The sequence below is a fragment of the Marmota marmota genome, unplaced genomic scaffold (genome assembly GCF_001458135.2).
Source record: "Marmota marmota marmota unplaced genomic scaffold, marMar, whole genome shotgun sequence".
NCBI classification, from domain to species: Eukaryota; Metazoa; Chordata; class Mammalia; order Rodentia; family Sciuridae; genus Marmota; species Marmota marmota.
In genome coordinates, this window is record NW_025999990.1 from 3,532,415 (window position 1) to 3,552,961 (window position 20,547).

At 31.7% G+C, this 20,547-nt stretch overlaps 1 protein-coding gene across 9 annotated transcripts in view; it reads right to left on the reverse strand.

Annotated features, from left to right (window-relative positions):
• Window positions 1-951: 951 nt before the first annotated feature.
• Window positions 952-20,547, reverse strand: part of Trappc13 (trafficking protein particle complex subunit 13) — a 33,373-nt gene continuing 13,777 nt past the window's right edge. For 3 of the 9 annotated variants that reach the window (XM_015482298.2, XM_048806100.1, XM_048806098.1), the window contains exons 5-13: window positions 19,509-19,636; window positions 14,296-14,368; window positions 13,004-13,048; window positions 9,471-9,488; window positions 7,479-7,612; window positions 5,401-5,599; window positions 4,107-4,207; window positions 1,825-1,975; window positions 952-1,701 (exon numbers count right to left, since the gene is read on the reverse strand). In XM_015482298.2, coding sequence (XP_015337784.1) covers window positions 1,594-1,701; window positions 1,825-1,975; window positions 4,107-4,207; window positions 5,401-5,599; window positions 7,479-7,612; window positions 9,471-9,488; window positions 13,004-13,048; window positions 14,296-14,368; window positions 19,509-19,636 — 957 coding nt within the window. In that variant the 3' untranslated portion in view covers window positions 952-1,593. The other 6 variants (XM_015482300.2, XM_048806101.1, XM_015482299.2 and 3 more) reach the window with 5 other exon arrangements.

Below are 20,547 nucleotides of genomic sequence, written 5' to 3' on the forward strand. Positions count from 1 at the left end.
CTAATAAGGAATGCTTGACTTTCATTACACACATTTCATTGTAGTAGCTGTAACCATGCTATAGAAAACAGAACATGTCCTTTTTATGCAAGTGACATTTTCATTTAATGTACCAAATTGTTAATTTGATTTTTATAAGTTGAACACAGATCCTTTCTAAAATGGCATTATCTAATCTTTACTTAAATAATGTTACTTATAAATAGAAGAGACTGTACTTAAGTCAATGTATACAGCAGATTTAAATTGACTATTATGTTAAAGTTTGAAAGAATGAAACAGGTTCCAGTCATGAGAAGATGCTTGAAAAACAATCAAAGTACCCAGTGCAGTGGCTATAGTCTTATTTCATCATTTGATTAATCTTAAGTCATTTTGGAAGAATGAATACTTCAGTTTTACACTGCTTGCACTTTATTTTGCATAGATATCTCATTAACTCTTATTTGAGGGGCAACTCTTCTGAATATAGCTTTCATTTTGAGCAAAATTTGTCATGGCAATAAATAAATTATGCATTCAAGAAAAACCAATTTTTGTATTTGACTTAATGTACTCTTACATTTAAGAAACTACACATTCTTGAATTTCAGCTTACGAAATAGGATGATTTTATTTAGGAGTATAACCTTTTTTTCCCCTGGCAAAACAGTGAAACATTTTGTTAAATTTATGTTGCAAAGTGTTTAGAGCCTTATTTCTCTCACTGTTTTTGTTCATGGCATAAATGTGATTACATGCAGAGATAGTTTTATAATATTAATACATGATTTAGAGTTTAAAATCAAATATTAGAAGGTAGGACTCCTTTAAATATGTGTAATGGAAACAGTTCATTTTTCAATGGGAAAAATCTAGGAGTTTGTAGCTTAGAATTAGGTCATTATTAGGCATTTTAGTGAAAAGTTAAATCAACAACCAACTAAGAAATAAATGAATTTTGATCTGCTGTTCAGTATCTGAAAGTTAGATTTATTTTTATGTATACACAAACACAACACATACCAATACAATGATTTTGAGAATAACTAGAAAAGTTCATACTGTGTTAGCAAATTATCAGGTTACAGGGGACTACCCCATTTGTTTTAAACAATCCTTTCTGTATTGTGAGAATTCTAAAATTCAAATAAACAACTTTATCTTCCAGATTGAGATCAGCAAACGGTCACCCACAGGTCAGATCCAGTAAGCTGCCTATTTTCGTAAATACCACTGTGCTTTTTTTTTTTTTTTGCCTACAGCTGCTCTTGCACTATATTTGGTATTTTGCCCTTTATAAAAAAAGTTTGCTGACTACTGTTCTAGGTACTTGCTAAGGACAAATGGCCTCAAATATAGAACTTTTGTAGAACAAAGTCCAAAGGTCACCTAAAATGAAGCAAAGTACAGAAAATATAAAAATGTCCACTTAAGAATATAACTCACAAGATAAAATTGATTCTTCTCAAAACAAATATTTAATATTTTAACTTACAGGAAAGAAAAACAATATATACTTATTTTTGATTTGAACATTTCACAAAGGTGAAAAAAATACAGAAAGCAGTTCTGTGAAAACAAATGAAAAAAGCATAACACTGGGAATTTCCTTTAGCTTTCCACTTTAACGGCTGAAGATACCACACAGACTTGTGCGATGTCATCATATTCATATGTTCTCTTTAAGAATGTGTCTGTTATTCTTAAGCCGGAAACACTCTATTGAGAGAAAGATGAAGGCCTCAGTTTTTAATCACTGATAATTATTAGAGAAAATATGGCTATAATAAATGACTATAAATTAGCCCCCATACACTTGAAATCATTGAAAAGAGAACATACTTGTAGTCCCTGTACCGAAGACAGCAGAGTAAGGGCAAGACAGAGAGAAGAACTTGGATGCAGCTTTCCAAGCTGTCTTCCTGAAATACCACACCAATGAATAGAACTGGTATTACACATTTCCAAAACCAGATCCATCGTCCTTTCACTGCTGGGGGAATCAGAAAAACAGGAATAAATCTTGTTCATTTCACATGGAGATATTAGTATTTCTCCTTTATTTATTTATTTTTCCTTTTTAGTAAATTTGCTTTCTGGGTATGCTGGAGAACAAAACAAAGAGAAATGAAAAGCTATTTATCATTTTTATATTAAGAGAGTCAGGAAAATGAAAGGAGATGGCATATTCTGAGGCTTAAAATGGCTTTAACCTAATCTGCCTGCTGGAAATCAGTTTTCTGATTCTATTGTTGAACACTGGTTCCCTAGTGCTAATTTGTTAATGACTGCCATTTCTCTGGGAAACTTCTGTGCCTCCTGTTGTTTCATTGTACTCTTACTATTTCTATTACAGGAAAGAAAATGAGAAACAGAGTCTGGTCTAGTGCTTTTGAAAACCGATCTGTTCCTTTAGCATGCATACAACTTAGAAAAATGACAAGATTCATAAGAAGTAAATACTATTCATGCTTGCTTATGGTTTTATTTACTATGAAAAGACTTGTCACTAGGTCATCTAGCAAAAGTATGACAAAAAGCTCACAATGAAAGACAGTCTCCTATACCACCATTCAAATACTTATTTAAATTTTAGTTTATTCATTTTTTAGACATATTGACTTGATGACATTAACTTTTATAGTCTCTATTCCCTAACATTTTAAATACTATATGTCAGAAACTAGGTTCGATGTACTACATAAATTTCCTCATTAAATTCCATAAGCACCCAGTAAAGTTTGTACATACTGTATGTATGTTCTCTGTGTGTATTGTGTGTATGTGGGGGGAGGGGATCATATTTTTATAGATGAGGCAGCTGAAGATCTAAGTGCCTTTAGAAAACTTATTTGAATCATGCAAAGTTAAAAGTGAAGGTCAAAAAATAAATTAACTTTCAAACTTTTACACTGCCAGTTATAAACTGATTTGCTTACACCTTGAAAAAACAAAAAAATTCCCTAACATACCTGTTGAGCACAGTTTATTTGCCTTGGGTGCCTTGCTATTTACTGAGCTCTTATGATGTGGCATAAACTGCATTTATAAAGTGAGTAAGACAGCTTTTCTTAACTCACAAATCATTAAGGAAGAAACTAAGTTATTTGTAAGAGTTCCTAAAAAACTAAAGTAGAATTTACAGTGGCAGAGAAACATGATTAACTATGCTTTGGAAAATCTAGGTAACTTCATAGAGGAAATAGGTATTTCTGAATTTAATCCATAACATATTCTTTTCTCATTCTTATTTCACGTATTTGTTGAATATATGAATATTTTCCATTTCACTAATAGCAAAAGGCTGGAACAGATATGGAATTAAAGGATTATATATTCAAACTATAGAGGATGGGATTCAACATTTGCAATACTATCAAATTACCCCAACAAAGCAGACACATCAAATAGTAATATGAGTACTTGCAAAAGTGAAAGGATTGGGATTTAAATTATTATTATTATTTTCACTTCAAAGCCCTGTTTCTTTGCCTCTCAATAGCTACATTTTCTTCTCTCTTTATTATCAAAACTGTTTTCCAACCTATGATTATCCCTTATATTATATTCATAACCAAGTTTTGGTTTCTTAATACTAAAGATATAGCTCAAGTATATGCTTCAGAAAACCCTACCTTAATATTTTGTATCTGTAAAATTCCATGAGAACCCATAGTTCATGCTTTAGTAATCTGAAGTGTGAAGAAAATTTAAACAGTGAAAAGAACATGGACTTTGAAGTCAAATACACCTGGTTTCAAACCCTGGTCCCATGTATTCTAACTCTGAACTTGAAAAATTCAACCTCTGAGTTGGCTTTCTTTTCTGTGCACAAAGGGTATGTTAGCGATTTTTTTTTCAAGGTGTAAATGTAAACAATATCCACCCACCTAGTGTATGATGAATGAATGAAAAATACGGGAAATGCATAATATAATAGGATCTCAAAGATATGTAATATACTGCTAAAAGATGAAGATCTTCACAGTATTTGACATAAACATCAGAAAATCTACATGTCAAGAGGAAACTTAAAAAGGAGATGATGAATATTTAAGAGATCAAAAATTTTCTTTTAGATAGGGGAGAAGGAAAGGACACCCAACTACAAACACAGGCATTACCTGCAGTTAGTTATTTTACAGGTAACATGAAAAGGTTCTTCTAGGTTTACGGTATCTGGGATTGCCTCCAAAGACAACCGAACATCTCCGTAACCTGGAGCCTTAACAGAACAAGCAACACAGTTAAAATATATCTATTACAAAGCTTTTCAGTTTTCACAAAGTATCATACCAGCACATTTACTCGACAGAGGTTGGGACTCTAAGCTGATGTTCAGAGAAAACACTTCTAATTCATTCTATTGTTCCCTTACTTTAACTTCTTTTGGTGCTGTGGAACAGCTCTGCAGAACTGGACTGTTCTTGTCATAATTAATCCAGGTTCATCAGAGTTAAGATGAATCTTAAAGGTAAATAATCAGTAAAGAAATTTCAGGACACCTGACTTCAAAGGAATGTTTTTCAATGTTTATGTAGTTTCAGCCTACATAACTCTAAATAGGCAAGGTTACCACCTGAAAAAATACATGAGAAATCACTTTAAAATAAGCCAGGTAGAAAATCACATCTTTTCCCAAAACTCCTGAGCAAGAAAGGGGTATAAAAACATCAAGGCTTGAAACATGTGATGTCAAGATGGAAACTAATTGCTACAGCTTAAAATAGGCTCAGTGACCATAATCATCATTTAAAAAATTATTGCCTCAAACGATGAAATAAAAGTAAATTTTAGGTAATGTCAGACTAGGAAATAGCATAAAGGAAGGCTCCTGTGGCAAATTCTCACTAGCAAAAAAAAAAAAAAAGAAAAAAGAAAAAGAAAAAAAAAATCACCAGACTGGTAACTATCTGTATTCTCGGATAGAACTTAGATAAAACATCCAACCAACACTTACAAGATGACTTTAATGTGACTCACCTGAGTTTCTGATGCCTCAGATTTTTAACATCTTAAAAAAGAGGTATAGACTAAGTAGGTGTATGCAGAAAGTGCAAGAATTTCAGGACATTACAAAAAAAATAATAATAAAGTCAAAAACAAATGGTGAGCATGAATTACCAAAGGAAGGAACAATTGATAAGCAGTTATTTTAATGTTTGGTAAAGTTAAAAAAAAAAAAAAAAAAAGGTCATGTGTTAAAGATAAATTAACATGCACATATCACTCATCTCCATACTAGTTTTCTCCTTAAAAATAAATTAAACTATTATATTAGTCTTTTCTTTAGTAATATTAGTACCTCTTATAGTACTCTGACTTCTAGTGATAGACCTAAGTAAACTTAAATTGTTCTAACTTCTTGTTGCCCCTGCCTCTCCCCAAAACCCCCACTGAAGTTATTTCCAGACTCACCATTCTCTGAAGTTGGCTGGTTTGTAACCTTCCCCTTTCACCAAGGTTTGTTTTCCATACAATATCCAATTTTCCAATTACTGTAACTCCCTTAATGATACCCACTTTTTCTGCAAACTCCTTCTTGGGCTTTAGGCAGTATAAGTACTGGCGTGTATCCATTGGCTGCAAATATGCTCTTGACCCAAATGTTGATACACTGAGAGGGGTAGAGATAAAGATGGAGAAAATTCTGTAACATCTTTTAAAAGAAAAGCCACTGCTGTGATTGTTCTTTTGTTTTATGATAGGAACTGGATGATTTACCACTCAAAGATTTAGAATAGAAGAGGTCAGTGGTTTCAACACAAAAAGTATACATACATTTATTTTTCTTTATACATTTATTTTAATATTTTTAAATCAACATGGAAAATCTTGAGATTGTTTACAATGAAATGAATCTATTACCTAAAATACTGGACCTGTAGCCAGGCGCAGTGGTGCATACCTATAATCCTAGTGGCTCAGGAGGCTGAGGCAGGAGGATGGCAAGTTTAAAGCCAGCCTCAGCAATTTAGCAAGGCCCTAGGCAACTCAGTGAGATCCTGCCTCTAAATAAAATACAAAATAGGGCTGGGGATGTGGCTCAGTGGTTGAATGCCCCTGAGTTCAATGCTGAGTACCAAAATAAAACAACAACAAAAAACCTGGACATGTATCAACTGACTGAAAAAAAAAATGCAATAGAATTAAGAGTATCCCTTTTTTCTAAAATTATCAAAGAAAATAGTTTAGAAACTTTCCCCTCCCCGCTCTTGATGGGATTGAACCCAGGGTTTTGCACATGTTAGACAAGCACTCTACCACAGAGCTATTTCCACAGCCCTGAGTCCTAAGACATACTACCTTCCCACTTTTTTGGTACCAGGGATTAAACCAAGAATGCTTTGCCTCTGAGCTGCAGCCCCAGCCTTTTTCATTTTGAGCCTTGCTAAGCTGGCCTTGAACTTGTGATTCTCCTGCGGTAGCGTCCCAAGTTGCTAGGATTATAGCTGTGCACCACTGTACCTGGCTGAGACATACCATTCTAAACTAGGTAATCATTTTCAAAATGAATTAAAAGATCTGGAAAAGATTGGGAAAATTACTGTTTTCCTCAGGCAAAGGAGGCTATGAATTTTTCTATGTGTAACCACCACAACTGTATAAAGTAGGAAAATCACATACTTTCCCCACCTACTTAACTCCTTGTCTGTATCAATATCAATCCTACATTTGTTTCTTTCTCTTCTACATTAGCTGTAGAAGGATATATGTATTTCTTTTTCACAAAATAATTAAAATCATTTATTCCTATATCCACCTTATTATGTTCAGAGTGTTTTCTTTTTCAAACTCATAATCACACTAATTTTTGCTTTCTAACTACTTCTCCACCATTCCTTCCCATGTATTAGTTTTATGACTTGCAGGATAACAATGACAGGTTTCAGGATTACCTTGTTGAATTGAGAATTAAAAAGTGCTTTGAACAAAAATGCAAAAGGACTAGGATCTTTATTTTTATGTGGAGGGAGGGATGAATAGATACAGCATAGGATAGTTTTAGGAAAGTCAAACTGTTTTTTATAATACAGTAGTGGTAGATACATGCCATATATATATTTGCCAAAACCAATATCATGTATAGTACATGGAATGAATTCTTATGTAAACTATGGACTTTAGTTACTGCTAGGTATCTATACTGGTCCACATTACTTATATTAATGTGTCACAGGGAGAGCCCTGCACAATAGTTTATGTCTGTAGATACAGCTACTTAAAATGCTGCAGCAGGAGGATGGCTTAAGTCCAGAGATATGAGGCCAGAATGAGCAACATAGCAAGATCCTATTTCTTAAATAAATAGAAAAGAAAAGGGCAGGGTGGGTGGGACAATATGTGTGAACTCTCCTATTAATTATTTTTGTGTACCTAAAAAACTCCAAAAATAAAGTGTATTAATTATTTAAAAAACAATTCAAGAGTAATAGATGTTAAAAAAAGCATGAATCTTTCAAGACAAGAATGAACATTTCATAATTCATATTTACCATTCTCCAGCTTGGTTGACAGAATTTAATTCTGTTACATTATACATTATAGATGGCTCCAATGAAACTTTCTCCATAAACATGGGTGAGGTTGTAATATTCTGAATCTGAGCTTCAAGAAATACTTCATCAGTCTGAGGATATGAAAGAAAATATCCACCAAAATGTGATGCTATTTAAAATATTTACCAACAAAAATATCTTATGTATATGAAGAAAATATAAACCACAAATGTGATTAGTTCATGCCTGCAAATTAAAGTTATCATAATTAATACAAGAAACCTTCATCCTAACATAATTAACAGGGGCGAAGTCAAGTGTTAGTCAACTGATACCTTGTCAAACAATGGATATGGGATAATTAGGAAATATTTTATATTACCATCCAAAAATATTTATTTAACTGGAATTTCATTCACAAAAATTCTCAATCTGCTAGTAAGGTATTTAAATGTTAAAATGAATGTTAGTATGATGAATGTGACTATATAGTAAGATAACTAGGCTTCATTATAATATTGCAGCATAATATAATTTCAATTATATTACATCAGTTTAGATAGTCTAGTGACCACTATTACCAGGAATAATCCATTTTATAATATTATAGGATTTAACTTTATAAAATTAAGAAATTTGTAGGTGGTCATTAGTGATTTCTTAATTCATTAAAAATGTATATTTAGGGGGAAAAAAGAAAGAAATATGTGAATTATGCCTAATAATCTTAGAGCTTTTAAATCTGGCAAAAGTGTTTTATAGCCTTAGTGGCAGATTTGAAAACTGATGTTATTCAGTAATATTGCAGTCAATAGGCAATTTAAATACTTAATTTTACACATATTTTAATTCCCTAATTTATGGAAAAATGCTTACTTTTATGCCGTTTGGTTATTTTTCTCTGTGTAATTGAAAAATAAGAGACTAATTTGGTTTATCTTTGAAACAGACTAATATGATAAATTATATACTAAGGGTATTCAAGAATTATATTTTTCAAAAATTTCATAATAATATGTATACACACACAGAAAAATAACATGTGAATTCTGATCAAAATAATTTCACACTTCTGAAGTTTTTTTTTAACACTAAAGCCAGGAAAATGGAAATCATTTGCAAAAATATCATGATGAAGTTATAAATAAAACAAATTCTTTAGTCTGTGGGAATTATACTCAAATAAAAATATAAATACAATGATTTATCAAAACAATGCACCACTTAAGGGCATTATCTGTTACTTTTTGTAAAAAAAAAAATTAAATATATCCCATAAATCCATTGCTTTTTAAAAATAACCACAGACCCATATTTCAATTTAAAAAATGCAATTTTTGCATGAATTTAGGAAGAGTTTAGGTAAAATTAAAGAAAAACAAGCAGCATAATGGAAAATCAAGTTAGTTTGAACAGTTAGTATAAAGTAATTTGACATTTGAAAAATTAATAAAGTGCTAAGGCTGTTGATGTTACTACATATAGAATGTGATATAAGCAAATGCTGCTTATTATGAATAGGAAATTGAAAAAATTATTTTATCCAACTTGGAAAAATTTACTTTTCTTCTTCTTAAAGGCCATTTTTACCTGACCCAGACTTAAAACAAAAAACACTGTACATCAGAAAATGAATTTCAATTGTATAAGTCTACTTAAAGGATTGAGAATAGTAAGGTATTCTAATGTATTGAAAATCCCAGAATTATTTTAAACAAGGTTAACATGCCTTTAAAAAAATAATAAAACCTGAACAAGAAACATTAAAAATGCAAATGTTTCAATATAACAATTTAACCTCTTATATTTTCCTGCAAAATAAGACAATTGATATAAAAAGTACATTCAAAATATGTCTTTCTGAAATGACACAGGTGTTGTTCACAACTAACTGTTTTTCCACTATGTTTTGTAAAGAGGGATTAATTAGGCAGAGTCAAAAGGTGGTGAGTAAGAAAAGCATAAGTTTATAATAAAAAATCAAATTACCACAGAACTGAGGTCACTCTAATGGAAAAATAAAAAAGAAAAATTAGAGTTAAATGTTAAAGAAAAAGAATAACTTTAAAATAAAATGCATCTTTGCATTTTTTAACTTACTAAACAAGACAGCATTAGTAAACAAGAAAGTAAACAGGAAGCAACATAAATATGACAAACTTCTAAAAAGATGAAACTGCTAAGGTTACATGACAATGGAATAGAGAAGAACACTATGACTCAATATTAAACAGAAGCAAATATAGTTAAGGGCACATTTGGGGGCAGAGAGGTACATCCCCATGCTTTTCTAGTTCTATAAATTCTTACATACTTTTTATGTAATTTTTAGTAGACACTTAGGATAAGTAAATACTGAACTCTGTATTCAGCATAGATTTACAATGTACAGCTTCTCCTAAATTTATCTGATAATGGAATCCTTCTTAAAATAAATATCTTGGGTGATTAGAGCCCAGTGAATCACATTTCAGGAAATGATGGCAGCTTACACCACTCCAGACAATTGGGAGTTTGTTCTCCTCTTGCTTACAGATTTCAGTCTTTTAAAAATCTGTATTTTTAAGCTACTTATTCATCAAATGTCATGTCCCTTCATTAAATGTGTAGCCAGCAATCATTCTTCATCTACCTCTATGTTCCCAGAGCATAAGCATACTTCATGAATGGAGTGGGGTATGTGGGAGAGGTGTTTATATTGTAAACATGTCAGTGTCCTCCATGAGATGCAAGTTCTCTGAGAATTGGGAAGATGTTCAGTTTGTATTTTTTTCTCTTTTGTACCTAGTATGGGGCTCCTTGTAACCAGCAGGTGACCAAATGTTTAAATCCTAGCTTTTAATCTCACCAATATTCTTTCAAGGTTTTCCTATCTTAGAGACTACAACAAAATTTTTCATATGACTTGTTTTCCTTTAGGTGATTCACATATTAGCATTATCAGAAACAGCTTTAAAAGAATGCTTGATACACACACGTGGAGCTAATAATAGTCAATGCACAAAGACTAGAGCACAGAGTAATAAGCATCACCTATTGATAATGGTATGGTTTACTAACTCCAAAGTCAGGGTCAGCAGAATCTGCCTCATTCTATTGACTGAACAGTATTTGTTTCCCTAACAAGTAATACCGAAAATTTTAAGAGACCCTAAATGATATTTATTCATTCTTGGTTGTTAAAAAAATATCTATTTTCAAAAGTTCAAAATTTCACTAAATATTTTTTAGCTTAAGTTTGTTGGCAAAATTTAAAGATTATGCTTATATATATATGTAAACTGAAAAAGGCAGCAAATAAATTACTGTGATTATCAAAACAGCATAGATTAAAAGAGAATGTAAGTTAATGAAAAAAAAAACATTACTTGGTGTGGTAAAATATGGATTGTTTTCCTTCATGGGGAGCATTAACTTCTATAATATTTACACAATAACTAGCTATTGGAAAAATTACTTGCAAATCACTGAATATTAGTGTCAAAAGACTACTTGACAGGGCTGGGGATATAGATCAGTAGAGTGCTTGCCTCACATGCACAAGGCTCTGGGTTTAATCCCCAACACCTCACACACACACAAAGACTACTAGACAAATATTTTAAAGTAAAACATTAAAAAAAAATTTTTATAGTTGTAGATGGACAGCATGCGTTTATTTTATTTATTTTTGTATGTGGTGCTAAGATCGAACCCAGTGTCTCACACATACCAGGCAAGTGCTCTGCCACTGAGTCACAGCCTCACCCCATGTAAAACGTTTTTAACAAAGAAAACCTAAAATATGTTTAATATGTTCTTCCTAGTAGCCAATCAAAAAAAAAAAGTACCTCCTACAACCCCATTTGTTTTTTAAATTTTCTAACATATCTATTCTAGCAAATCCCTCATACTATGAAAACTTTTCCAGCAAAATGATAAGAGTATTTAAAATTCACCAAACTGAATAGCTATGCTCAATAGTATGCTACTGATAACAACAACAACAACAACAACAACAACAACAAACATGGAATAAATATGTAATATCCCAATTTGCTAATCTCCAAAGAGAAATGTTAACTGGTAATCACCTTGATGAGGTTAAACCTTTTCCATTAAATACGTACCCTCTTTACCATGTACTTAACATCCTATGTCCATTGGTAACTGCTTGGAATCCCTTCACTGCTTTGACATATGTCTGTGCCCAACAACCATTTCTTCCAGACTTTAGTTCCCCTTTTCTTCCATAAAGCTTCTTTTCAGACTATTCCAAGTTCTCAACTTGTAGCACACGTGCTTATATTGTAGCACATGTTTATACAATTCTCATTTTAGATTTACTATGTACTATTCTAGGAAGATTGGTTATTACGTGTATTTTTCTTCTTCTTTTCTCCTAATAGGCCTTTGCAGCAGGTTAGGGTCCTTAACTTTGAGAGGAAAGCAATTGAAACGCTATATTGAGTAATTCAAATGCTGTACTGAGTAAAATCTCCAGTGCTTCTGGTAAAAATACATATCAAACTTAACATGACTGCAAATGTCTGATCATCATCTGGTTTTAAAGTAATTAATAAACATAATCTGCATTTTAAACTACTGTATTTAGATATATATTTATCTTTTTCTTTTTGGTACTGGGGATTGAACCCAGGGGTATTTTATCACTGAGCTACATTCCCAGCCCTTTTTTATTTTGAGACAAAATCTATCTAAGTTGCTTAGAACCTAAGTTGCTGGGCTGGCTTCAAACTAGGGATCCTCCTGTTTTCTGAGTTACTAAGAATACGTGTTTTTGCCACCAGACCCTGGCTGGATATTTTTGAATTTATCACTGATAAATTCAGTGAGGTAAAAGGGCTGTCAAGAGACTTTTGTATAGCTCTAGAAGCTACAGTAGAATTCTTTGGGGGAAAAATCCACACAATAAATCCTTTCACATATGGCAAAGTCTATTTTCTCTCTTTTGTTAGGCTTCAACGTAGATTATTTTCTATTCTAAGTTTTAACTACTTTCTCTATTTTTGCCAAACTCGGTTCTCCCAAGGAGCTTTTAAAGCCATCCAGCAGACTCAGCAACCCAACTCTGGCTGGCACACTGACTTTCCAGGGAAGAATTTAATGTGCTGTGTTTTACTTGTCAATATTTTCCCACAGAAATATTAAATCTAGATCTACTATTTCAATTTTTGTAATGTCCAGAACCACACTATTAAGTATTCTACAGATTGTTAGCGTTTTTAAGCAATAGCAATACCATTAAATGGAATTATATAGCAGTCACTTAATGAAGGGGTAAAGGTCTTATAGAATTAATTATGAGATTAGAAATCAAGAAACATTGCTTACATGCAGGCTGAAACAGCAAATTAAGAGACCTATCATTGAAATTTAAATTTTAATTGAAATTTATGCTCATTTTTCACAAATAATTTAGTCTTACCAACAATTTAATGTAAAAAGAAATGCAATAACCTCATGTTTCCAATGTTATTTTAATGATTAACTTGAAATCTCATTAGGTGTCCAACACTTACCTCTGCATTGTAAAATTTGGTTTTCACATCCAATGGTTTGAGAACCTGGTTACATAAAGCATATTAATTAGGAAATTCTTATCATTTGAGTATTTTTGTTTGTTTTAAATTACAGGGTTTACACTTGTCAAAGCCATTTCCCATCTCAATTGTTAAAAAGACTTCTTAGTAGGTAAGCAATATTCTTGGGAAAAAAAAAATCCCCAATGTATTTTTTTGAAAGGCTACCATTATTTCTTGACTGGGTGATAATGATATGGCTGTTTACTTCAAAACATTTTGTTAAATCAAAAATATATTTTAGGGCTGAGGTTGTGGTTCAGCAGTAGGGCGCTCAGCTAGCACATGTGAAGCCCTGGGTTTGAACTTCAGCACCACATAACAATTAATAAAATAAAGGTATTAAAAAAAAATAAATTGCTTTAAAAAAACATATCTTAAGGGCTGGGATTTTGGCCTAGTGGCAGAGCGCTTGCCTCTCACATGTGAGGCATAAAAATAAATAAATAAAAAATATTGTGTCCATCTACAACTAAAAAAAAAAAAATAAAAAAACGATTTTATGTACTGTACATTTTAATATTATATATAACAAAAACTATAAAAAAGTAACTGAAACTTTTAATTTTCTTTTAAAAGGCATGTAAATTACTGATGCAGTAAAACAATGACAAAATAGTTTTTCTAGCAATAGTACTTTTTCTTGCAATTATAGAGGAATAAAAAAATACAAACCATCATATCTACACCTGCACTTAAATATCTATTAGTGATATTTTCATTTCACCATCCGCACATATGTGTTAAACTGTAGTTTTTATCTATTTTTGGAGGTCGTTGAAAGTTTTGTCTTAATACAATATTGTACTTAAAATTCCAGTGATTCATGAACCCCTTGAAGGAAGGTTGATCCACTCACCTCAAGTGAATAATCTCTCATTTAAATATTCCTTTAGAAATTTAACACTACTCACACTCATCGCATGTGGACTTGACTCTTAACTTATCCCTCTTTTAGATTCTTCTGTTTTTTTCCAAGACATGAAAACAAGCTATTTTTCTTTGGAAAAAATCTCTTTCATTATAATAACTCTACACTGGCAACACTAATTTCTCTGCCTTTATTCAACTTAATTTGGTCTGACTTCAGATTAGTAGTAACACCACAAACCCAAGAAGTGAAATATTTGATTTATTTGAAGCTTATTTTCTCTCCAGATAAGTAGAATTACTACACTTCTAGGAAGATAAAAAGTACCTAAAAAGTAATTTATCATTGTCATACTCAATACCTGAAATTTGAAGAATTTTCTAAAGTACATTTTTTCTCCACCCTGAGTTGTGTAACTCACAGCACACACCAGGCTGAAAAAAAAAAAACGTTTTAATGGTATAGAAAATTTTATCTTATTTCTTAATAGTAAATCTAACACACCTCAATTCTACTTTACAAATATGAAAAACATTTATATCTGTGGTGTGAAACTGTAGCCAAATGAAATTAGAGCAGGAAAATAAAAAAGTTCTAGCAGATGTGGATATAAATATATGAGCAAGATAGCTCTGATTAGTAAAGGGAAACAGCATTTTTGGAGTAGGAAGTCAAACACTTTTTCTTGGAAACGTGAAATATATTCTAAAACAAATCTCAGAATAGTCCTCCTACACTTGAAAGTAAAAGATTAAATTCATATAAACTAGAAACAAAAGAATTTTAAAAGAAATTCTAGGATAGACATTTTAACATAAATGGTTTTAAATGAAATAAATCAAAAATGCTAAAACAAACACAATAAAGAGAGGGAGGGAAGAATAGAAGTTTACCGTATTAGACAAAGGGGAATGAAGGGAAGGGAGGGGAGATGGGAATAGGAAAGGACAGTAGAATGAACTGGACATAATTTTCTTATGTTCACATATGAATACAGGACCTGTGTAACCCCACATCATGTACAACCACAAGAATGGGAAGTTACACTCCATGTATTTATGTCAAAATACACTCCACTCTGAGTTGTATAACTCACAGAACATACCAGGCTGAAAAAAAAATTATTTTTAATGGTATAGAAAAATTTCTCATGTATATATAAACGAACAAATGAAAACAACCAAACAAAAACCACTAAAACAATGAAAGAAGAGACAACAACTTGGGATAAAATATTTATAAAAATATATGAAGATGATTAGAATGTTAATACACAAAGGGTTGTTTTAAGTGAATAAGCAAAACACTATCTCACTCAGAATATAAGAAAAGGCACACAGATATATTGGCTAACAAAAATATAAAAAATGTTTAAAATGTAAAAATAGTTAAGCAAAACAATGATATATATTTTTTAACTATCACGATTTAGCAAGAATTCTTTATAAGTGATATCAGGTCTGGTGAGGGTTTATAGAAACTGAATCTTTACATTGTTCGTGGTTGTAAAGAACTTATTTTTTAAGGTTTTTAAAAATTGGTGCATTAAAATTATATATAATGATGGGATTCACCATTACATATTCATACATGCACACAATATTATAATTTGGCTAAAAAAAGTAACAAAAAAAATTTGGCTGATATCATTCCCCACGTATTTCCTTTCCTTCTCTTCTTCCCTCCTCCTGCTTCCTTTCTTAACTCTACTGGTCTTCCTTCCATTTTCATGAGACTATCGTATTTTTCTCTATAGCTTCTCTGTAGAGAAAAATATGACCTTTTACTTTCTCAATTTGGCTAATTTTTGAGTAACAAAAAGTTCCGTCCATTTTTCCTGAATAATTTCATTCTTACTGGCTGAATTGTATGTGTGTGTGTGTGTGTATATATATATATACACATATATATATGTACATATACACATGTTTATACATACATGCATACCATATTTTCTTTATCCACTCAGTGACAGAAACATGCTGGTTCCATATTTGGACATTGTGAATTGTGCTGCTATAAACATGGACATGCATGTATTGTCATAGTATGCTGTCTTTAATTCCTTAGGATAAATATTGAGGAAAGGTATTTCTGGGTCATATAGTGTTTCTAGACTTTGGAGGAACCTCCATATGATTTCCTCCTTAGTGGTTGTATTAATTTACAGTTCCAACAACAGTGTAAGTGTTCCTTTTCCTCCATATTCTCTCCAGTATTTGTTATTGTTTGGGCTTTTGATGGGTGCCATTCTTTTTTTTTAATATTTATTTTTTAGTTATAGTTAGACACAATACCTTTACTTTATTTATTTACATGTGGTGCTGAGATCGAACCCAGGACCTTGCATGTGCCAGGCAAGCACTTTACCACTGAGCCACAACCCCAGCCCCTTGATAAGTGCCATTCTAAGTGGAGTGAGATAAAATTGCTAGTTTTGCTATGCACTTCTCTAATTGCTAATAATGTTGAACATTTTTCATGTATGTGTTGGTTATTTGTATTTCTTCTTTTGGGAAGTGTCTGTTTAGTTCATTGGCCCATTGATTAACTAGGCTATTTGTTTTTAGTGTTTTTTGAGTTCTCTATATATTCTGGATATTAATCGTCTGCTAGAAGAACATCTAACAAAGATCTCCATTTTGTGGACTTTCCTCACATTTTAATTCTTTTTGCTGTGCAGAAGCTTTTTAATTTGATACCATCACATTTATTAATTCTTGGTTTTATTTCCTGAGGTTTAGGAGTCCTATTGATGAAGTTGTTGCCTGTACCTATATGTTAATGTTGACCCAATACTATCTTCTAGGAGTTTGATAGTTTTTGGTGTAAGTCCCAGGTCTTTGATTCATTTTGAGTGACTTTTGTACAGGAGGAGAGACAAGAATCTAGTTTCATTCTTTTACATATGGATAACCAGTTTTCCCAGTAATATTTGTTGAAAAAAGCTGTCTTTTCTCCAATGTATGTTTCTGGCACCTTTGTCAAGAATCAAATGACTGTATCTATGTAGGTTTGTCCCTGTGTCTTCTCTTCCACTGTCTGTGTGTCTGTTTTTTATTCCAGAATTATGCAGTTTTTGTTACTATAGATCTGAAGCATATTAGAATTGTATTGGCTATTCTGGATCTTTTATTCTTCCAAATAAATTTAGGACTGTTTTTCTAGTTCTGTGAAGAATGTATTGGTAATTTTGATGGAGACTGCATTGAATATGTATATTGCTTTTGGTAATATATGGTCATTTTAACAATATTAATTCTGCCTATCCATAAACACAGGAAGTCTCTCCATCTTTTTGTGTCTCCTTCAATTTCTTTCTTCAGTGTTCTGTAGTTTTCATTGTAGAAGTCTTTTATCTCCTTGGTTAGATTTTGTTCATAGTTTTTTTTTTTTTTTTTAGGCTGAGAATGGGATTGCTTTTTTCCCACATTTCTTTCTCAGCAGAGTCATTGCTGATGTATAGGAAAGCTACTGATTTTCGTACACTGATTTTGTAACCTGCTACTTTGCTGTATTTGTTTATTAGTTCTAGCAGTCTTATGGTGGTTGTAAGGAACTTAGAAAACAATCTATGCGTAAAGAGCCTTAAAAATGCTTATATGTTCCAACAGAAACACACCTCGGGTAATCATAAGGAAATATTAAAGTACTAAATACTATGTTATTCATCAGTGAAAAACTGATAACAATTTAAATGACCAACATTAGGGTAAACAAAGCATAGCATTCCAATGTAGTCATTAAAAGAGTATGTTTTGGGGGTGTGACTATAGCTCAGTGGTAGAGCACTTGCCTAGATGTGAGGCACTGGGTTTGATCCTCAATACCACATTAAATAAATAAATAAATAAATAAATAAAGGTATTGTGTCCATCTACAACTAAAAAAAAACAAAAAAACTTTTTAGAAGGCATGTTTTCAAAGAACACTGACTGATGTGGAAAAATGTTCACAGTGAATTGAAAAGAATAAAATCCTGAATAATATAAAAATTTTGTAAAATATTATTTAAATTACTTACATGTATTTGTTTATACACATATGAAAAGACTGAAAAGAAATATTAATATTTTAATAATTCTTGTATTAAGTGAAAAATTATTAGATAATTTGATTTCTAAATTAGGACTATGCCAGGGGCTAGGGAGCAAATTGATCGAAACACAACACCTAACCTTAAATACTTACAGTGGGAAGTACTGTAGCAGGGACAGGTTTTGAAACTAGATTCAGATTTGAGTTCTGTTTTCTAAACTAGCTGTTTAATTTTACAAGAGTCTCATTTTCTGTAAAATGGGGATTTAAACATTTATCATCATTTTCATAAATTCAAGTTTACAAATATTGACCACTGTTTTCTTCCAGATCCTGGGAATATAGAAGATTTCATGGACTTCATATTTTAATAGGAAAAGTAATACTCAAGTATGTATGAAATACTGTAAGTATGAAGATGTTAAAAATTTATTAGTTATATATAAAGGTCATAAATTTCAGGAAAGTCTCTTTTAGGAAATCATGTTGCTGAGATAGGAAAAAAAATTAAATATAAATTATACAAAATGTCATTGGCATTCCTTTATAAGGGAATACATTTCAAGACATGGATTTGGAGGTGAAAGATGTCCACATGATTGCAATGCAGAGAAAGTGAGAAGGGTGACAAAAGGTTGGTAAGGATTAGGTTGTGAAGCTTTCTGAAAAACATACAAAGTTAGAATTTCCAAAAAGCAACAAGAGGTCATTAAAAATGTAAATGATGACATAATTAATAAATGATGGCTCAGAAATTTGAACTTCAGGAAATTTGACTCCAAATTTTATACTAATCACAGACTCTGCAGTAAAAAGTGCCTACCACAGAGCTTGTCATCAAAATTAACTGACCTAATAGCTATTATACATATTTAATATTAGCTGTATTATGTGTTTTAATGAGCATTGAGAAGGAAAAGGAATAATGGAAATAGAGAAGAAATGAAGCAGATAAATGAGAAATATTTAGAAGTAATAGGAATGCATGAATTCACTGGATATGGGAGTGCTAAAGGAGATAGAGAACTCTAAAATTACTTCATATGGCTGAAATATTCCTATTTGTCTTTTAGACTGAAAGAAAAAGAACATTCACATTCAAATATATTCACAGGTCAACAATACAAACTTTGAGATAATTTTTCACGGCTTTGTCTCACTTTGGTTCTATATTTCTGAATTCTCAGGGGAGAGTATGCATACCCAGTTAAATACAGAAATGAAAAATGTGAATTTAAAAATAAACACCATGCTAACATTTTTAAAAGATTACAAATGTAAGTTTAAACGTGCTAACTAGGTTTTAAATATGAACTTGGCTTTTCTTTTTTTAAGATTGTAGATGCAAAAATGAAGCCAGAGATAAATGATAAACTAGATTTTCCCCCTACAAATATTTTGTTTAAAGTTAGTTTTGGTAAGTATGCAAATATGAAACATAAAAGTCCTTTGGAAGTGGGTTCTTAGAAGGTTAAACAGAAAGCAAAAATCTCAAATAAAGGCATAAGTAAAAGCCAAATGGTAAAATATCCTTACATGTGTGTTCCAATTTCCTTAACTTCATGGTGTATGACATCATCAATACAACAATCAGGTTTAAGTTCAGCCACTGCAGCATTGGAAGCTGAAAGATTTAAACGCTGAGAACTTGTCTGAAGGTCAGCCTTGGAAGAAAGAGGTATAAAAAATATCCAGATGAGACTGGTTACCTTTTGTGTGGATGGATCTGGATGGATATGAGTGGAAAGAAAAGTGGGGGAGTAAGAACAAAGAAGTGGGGATGAAGAGCAAGCAATATTTTTCTCTGTAAACCTTTCTGCACAGTTCTGATGCTTATAACTAAGGCAAGTGTATGTACTTACACACACAGAGAAAGCCCAAAAATACAAAACAAAACAAACAAAAAAAAAAACAACAACCAGGAATTAGGGAAAATCCAAATGAAATACAAATAGTAACATGTGAGCCTACCTGTTTTAAAATTGTACAATGTAAACACACGAAAATGAAGAGGAGAAAAAAGAACTAATGAAAGTAAGTTTGGAAAACAAAATCTTAACTATAGTCAAGATAAAAGGAAAATGATACGTCAATGTTGTACTTGGCCAGCACATTTTTTTTCCCCCCATAGGGATATGAGGTAACAATATGCAACTTTTTATGTATATACTAGAACTAAAAAAAAAAAGTATACATATTATGGATAACAAGAGACAGATTTCTTATCTTTAGAGAAAAACGGTAGAAATAAGGAAAGGGGGAAGGCTACAATGAAACCTTTTGTATTAGATTAGAATTTGAAGCATCAACATGAACTTAGGGTTTTTAAACATATACACAAATGAACTTAGCCAAAATAAATATATTGTGTTTATATATGAATATATAATACTAAAAATAATTCAAAACAATATTTGATATGAGAGACCAATTAAGTTAAAGGAGAACTGAGTGACATTAAAGTCATCAACTAAGGAAGTACTGCCTTCTCTAAAGTAGCACTTTACTTCCATCCAGTTACTTTCTATGATATTCTCCCCTTTTCTTTTCTTTTCTTTTTTTTTTTTTTTTTTTT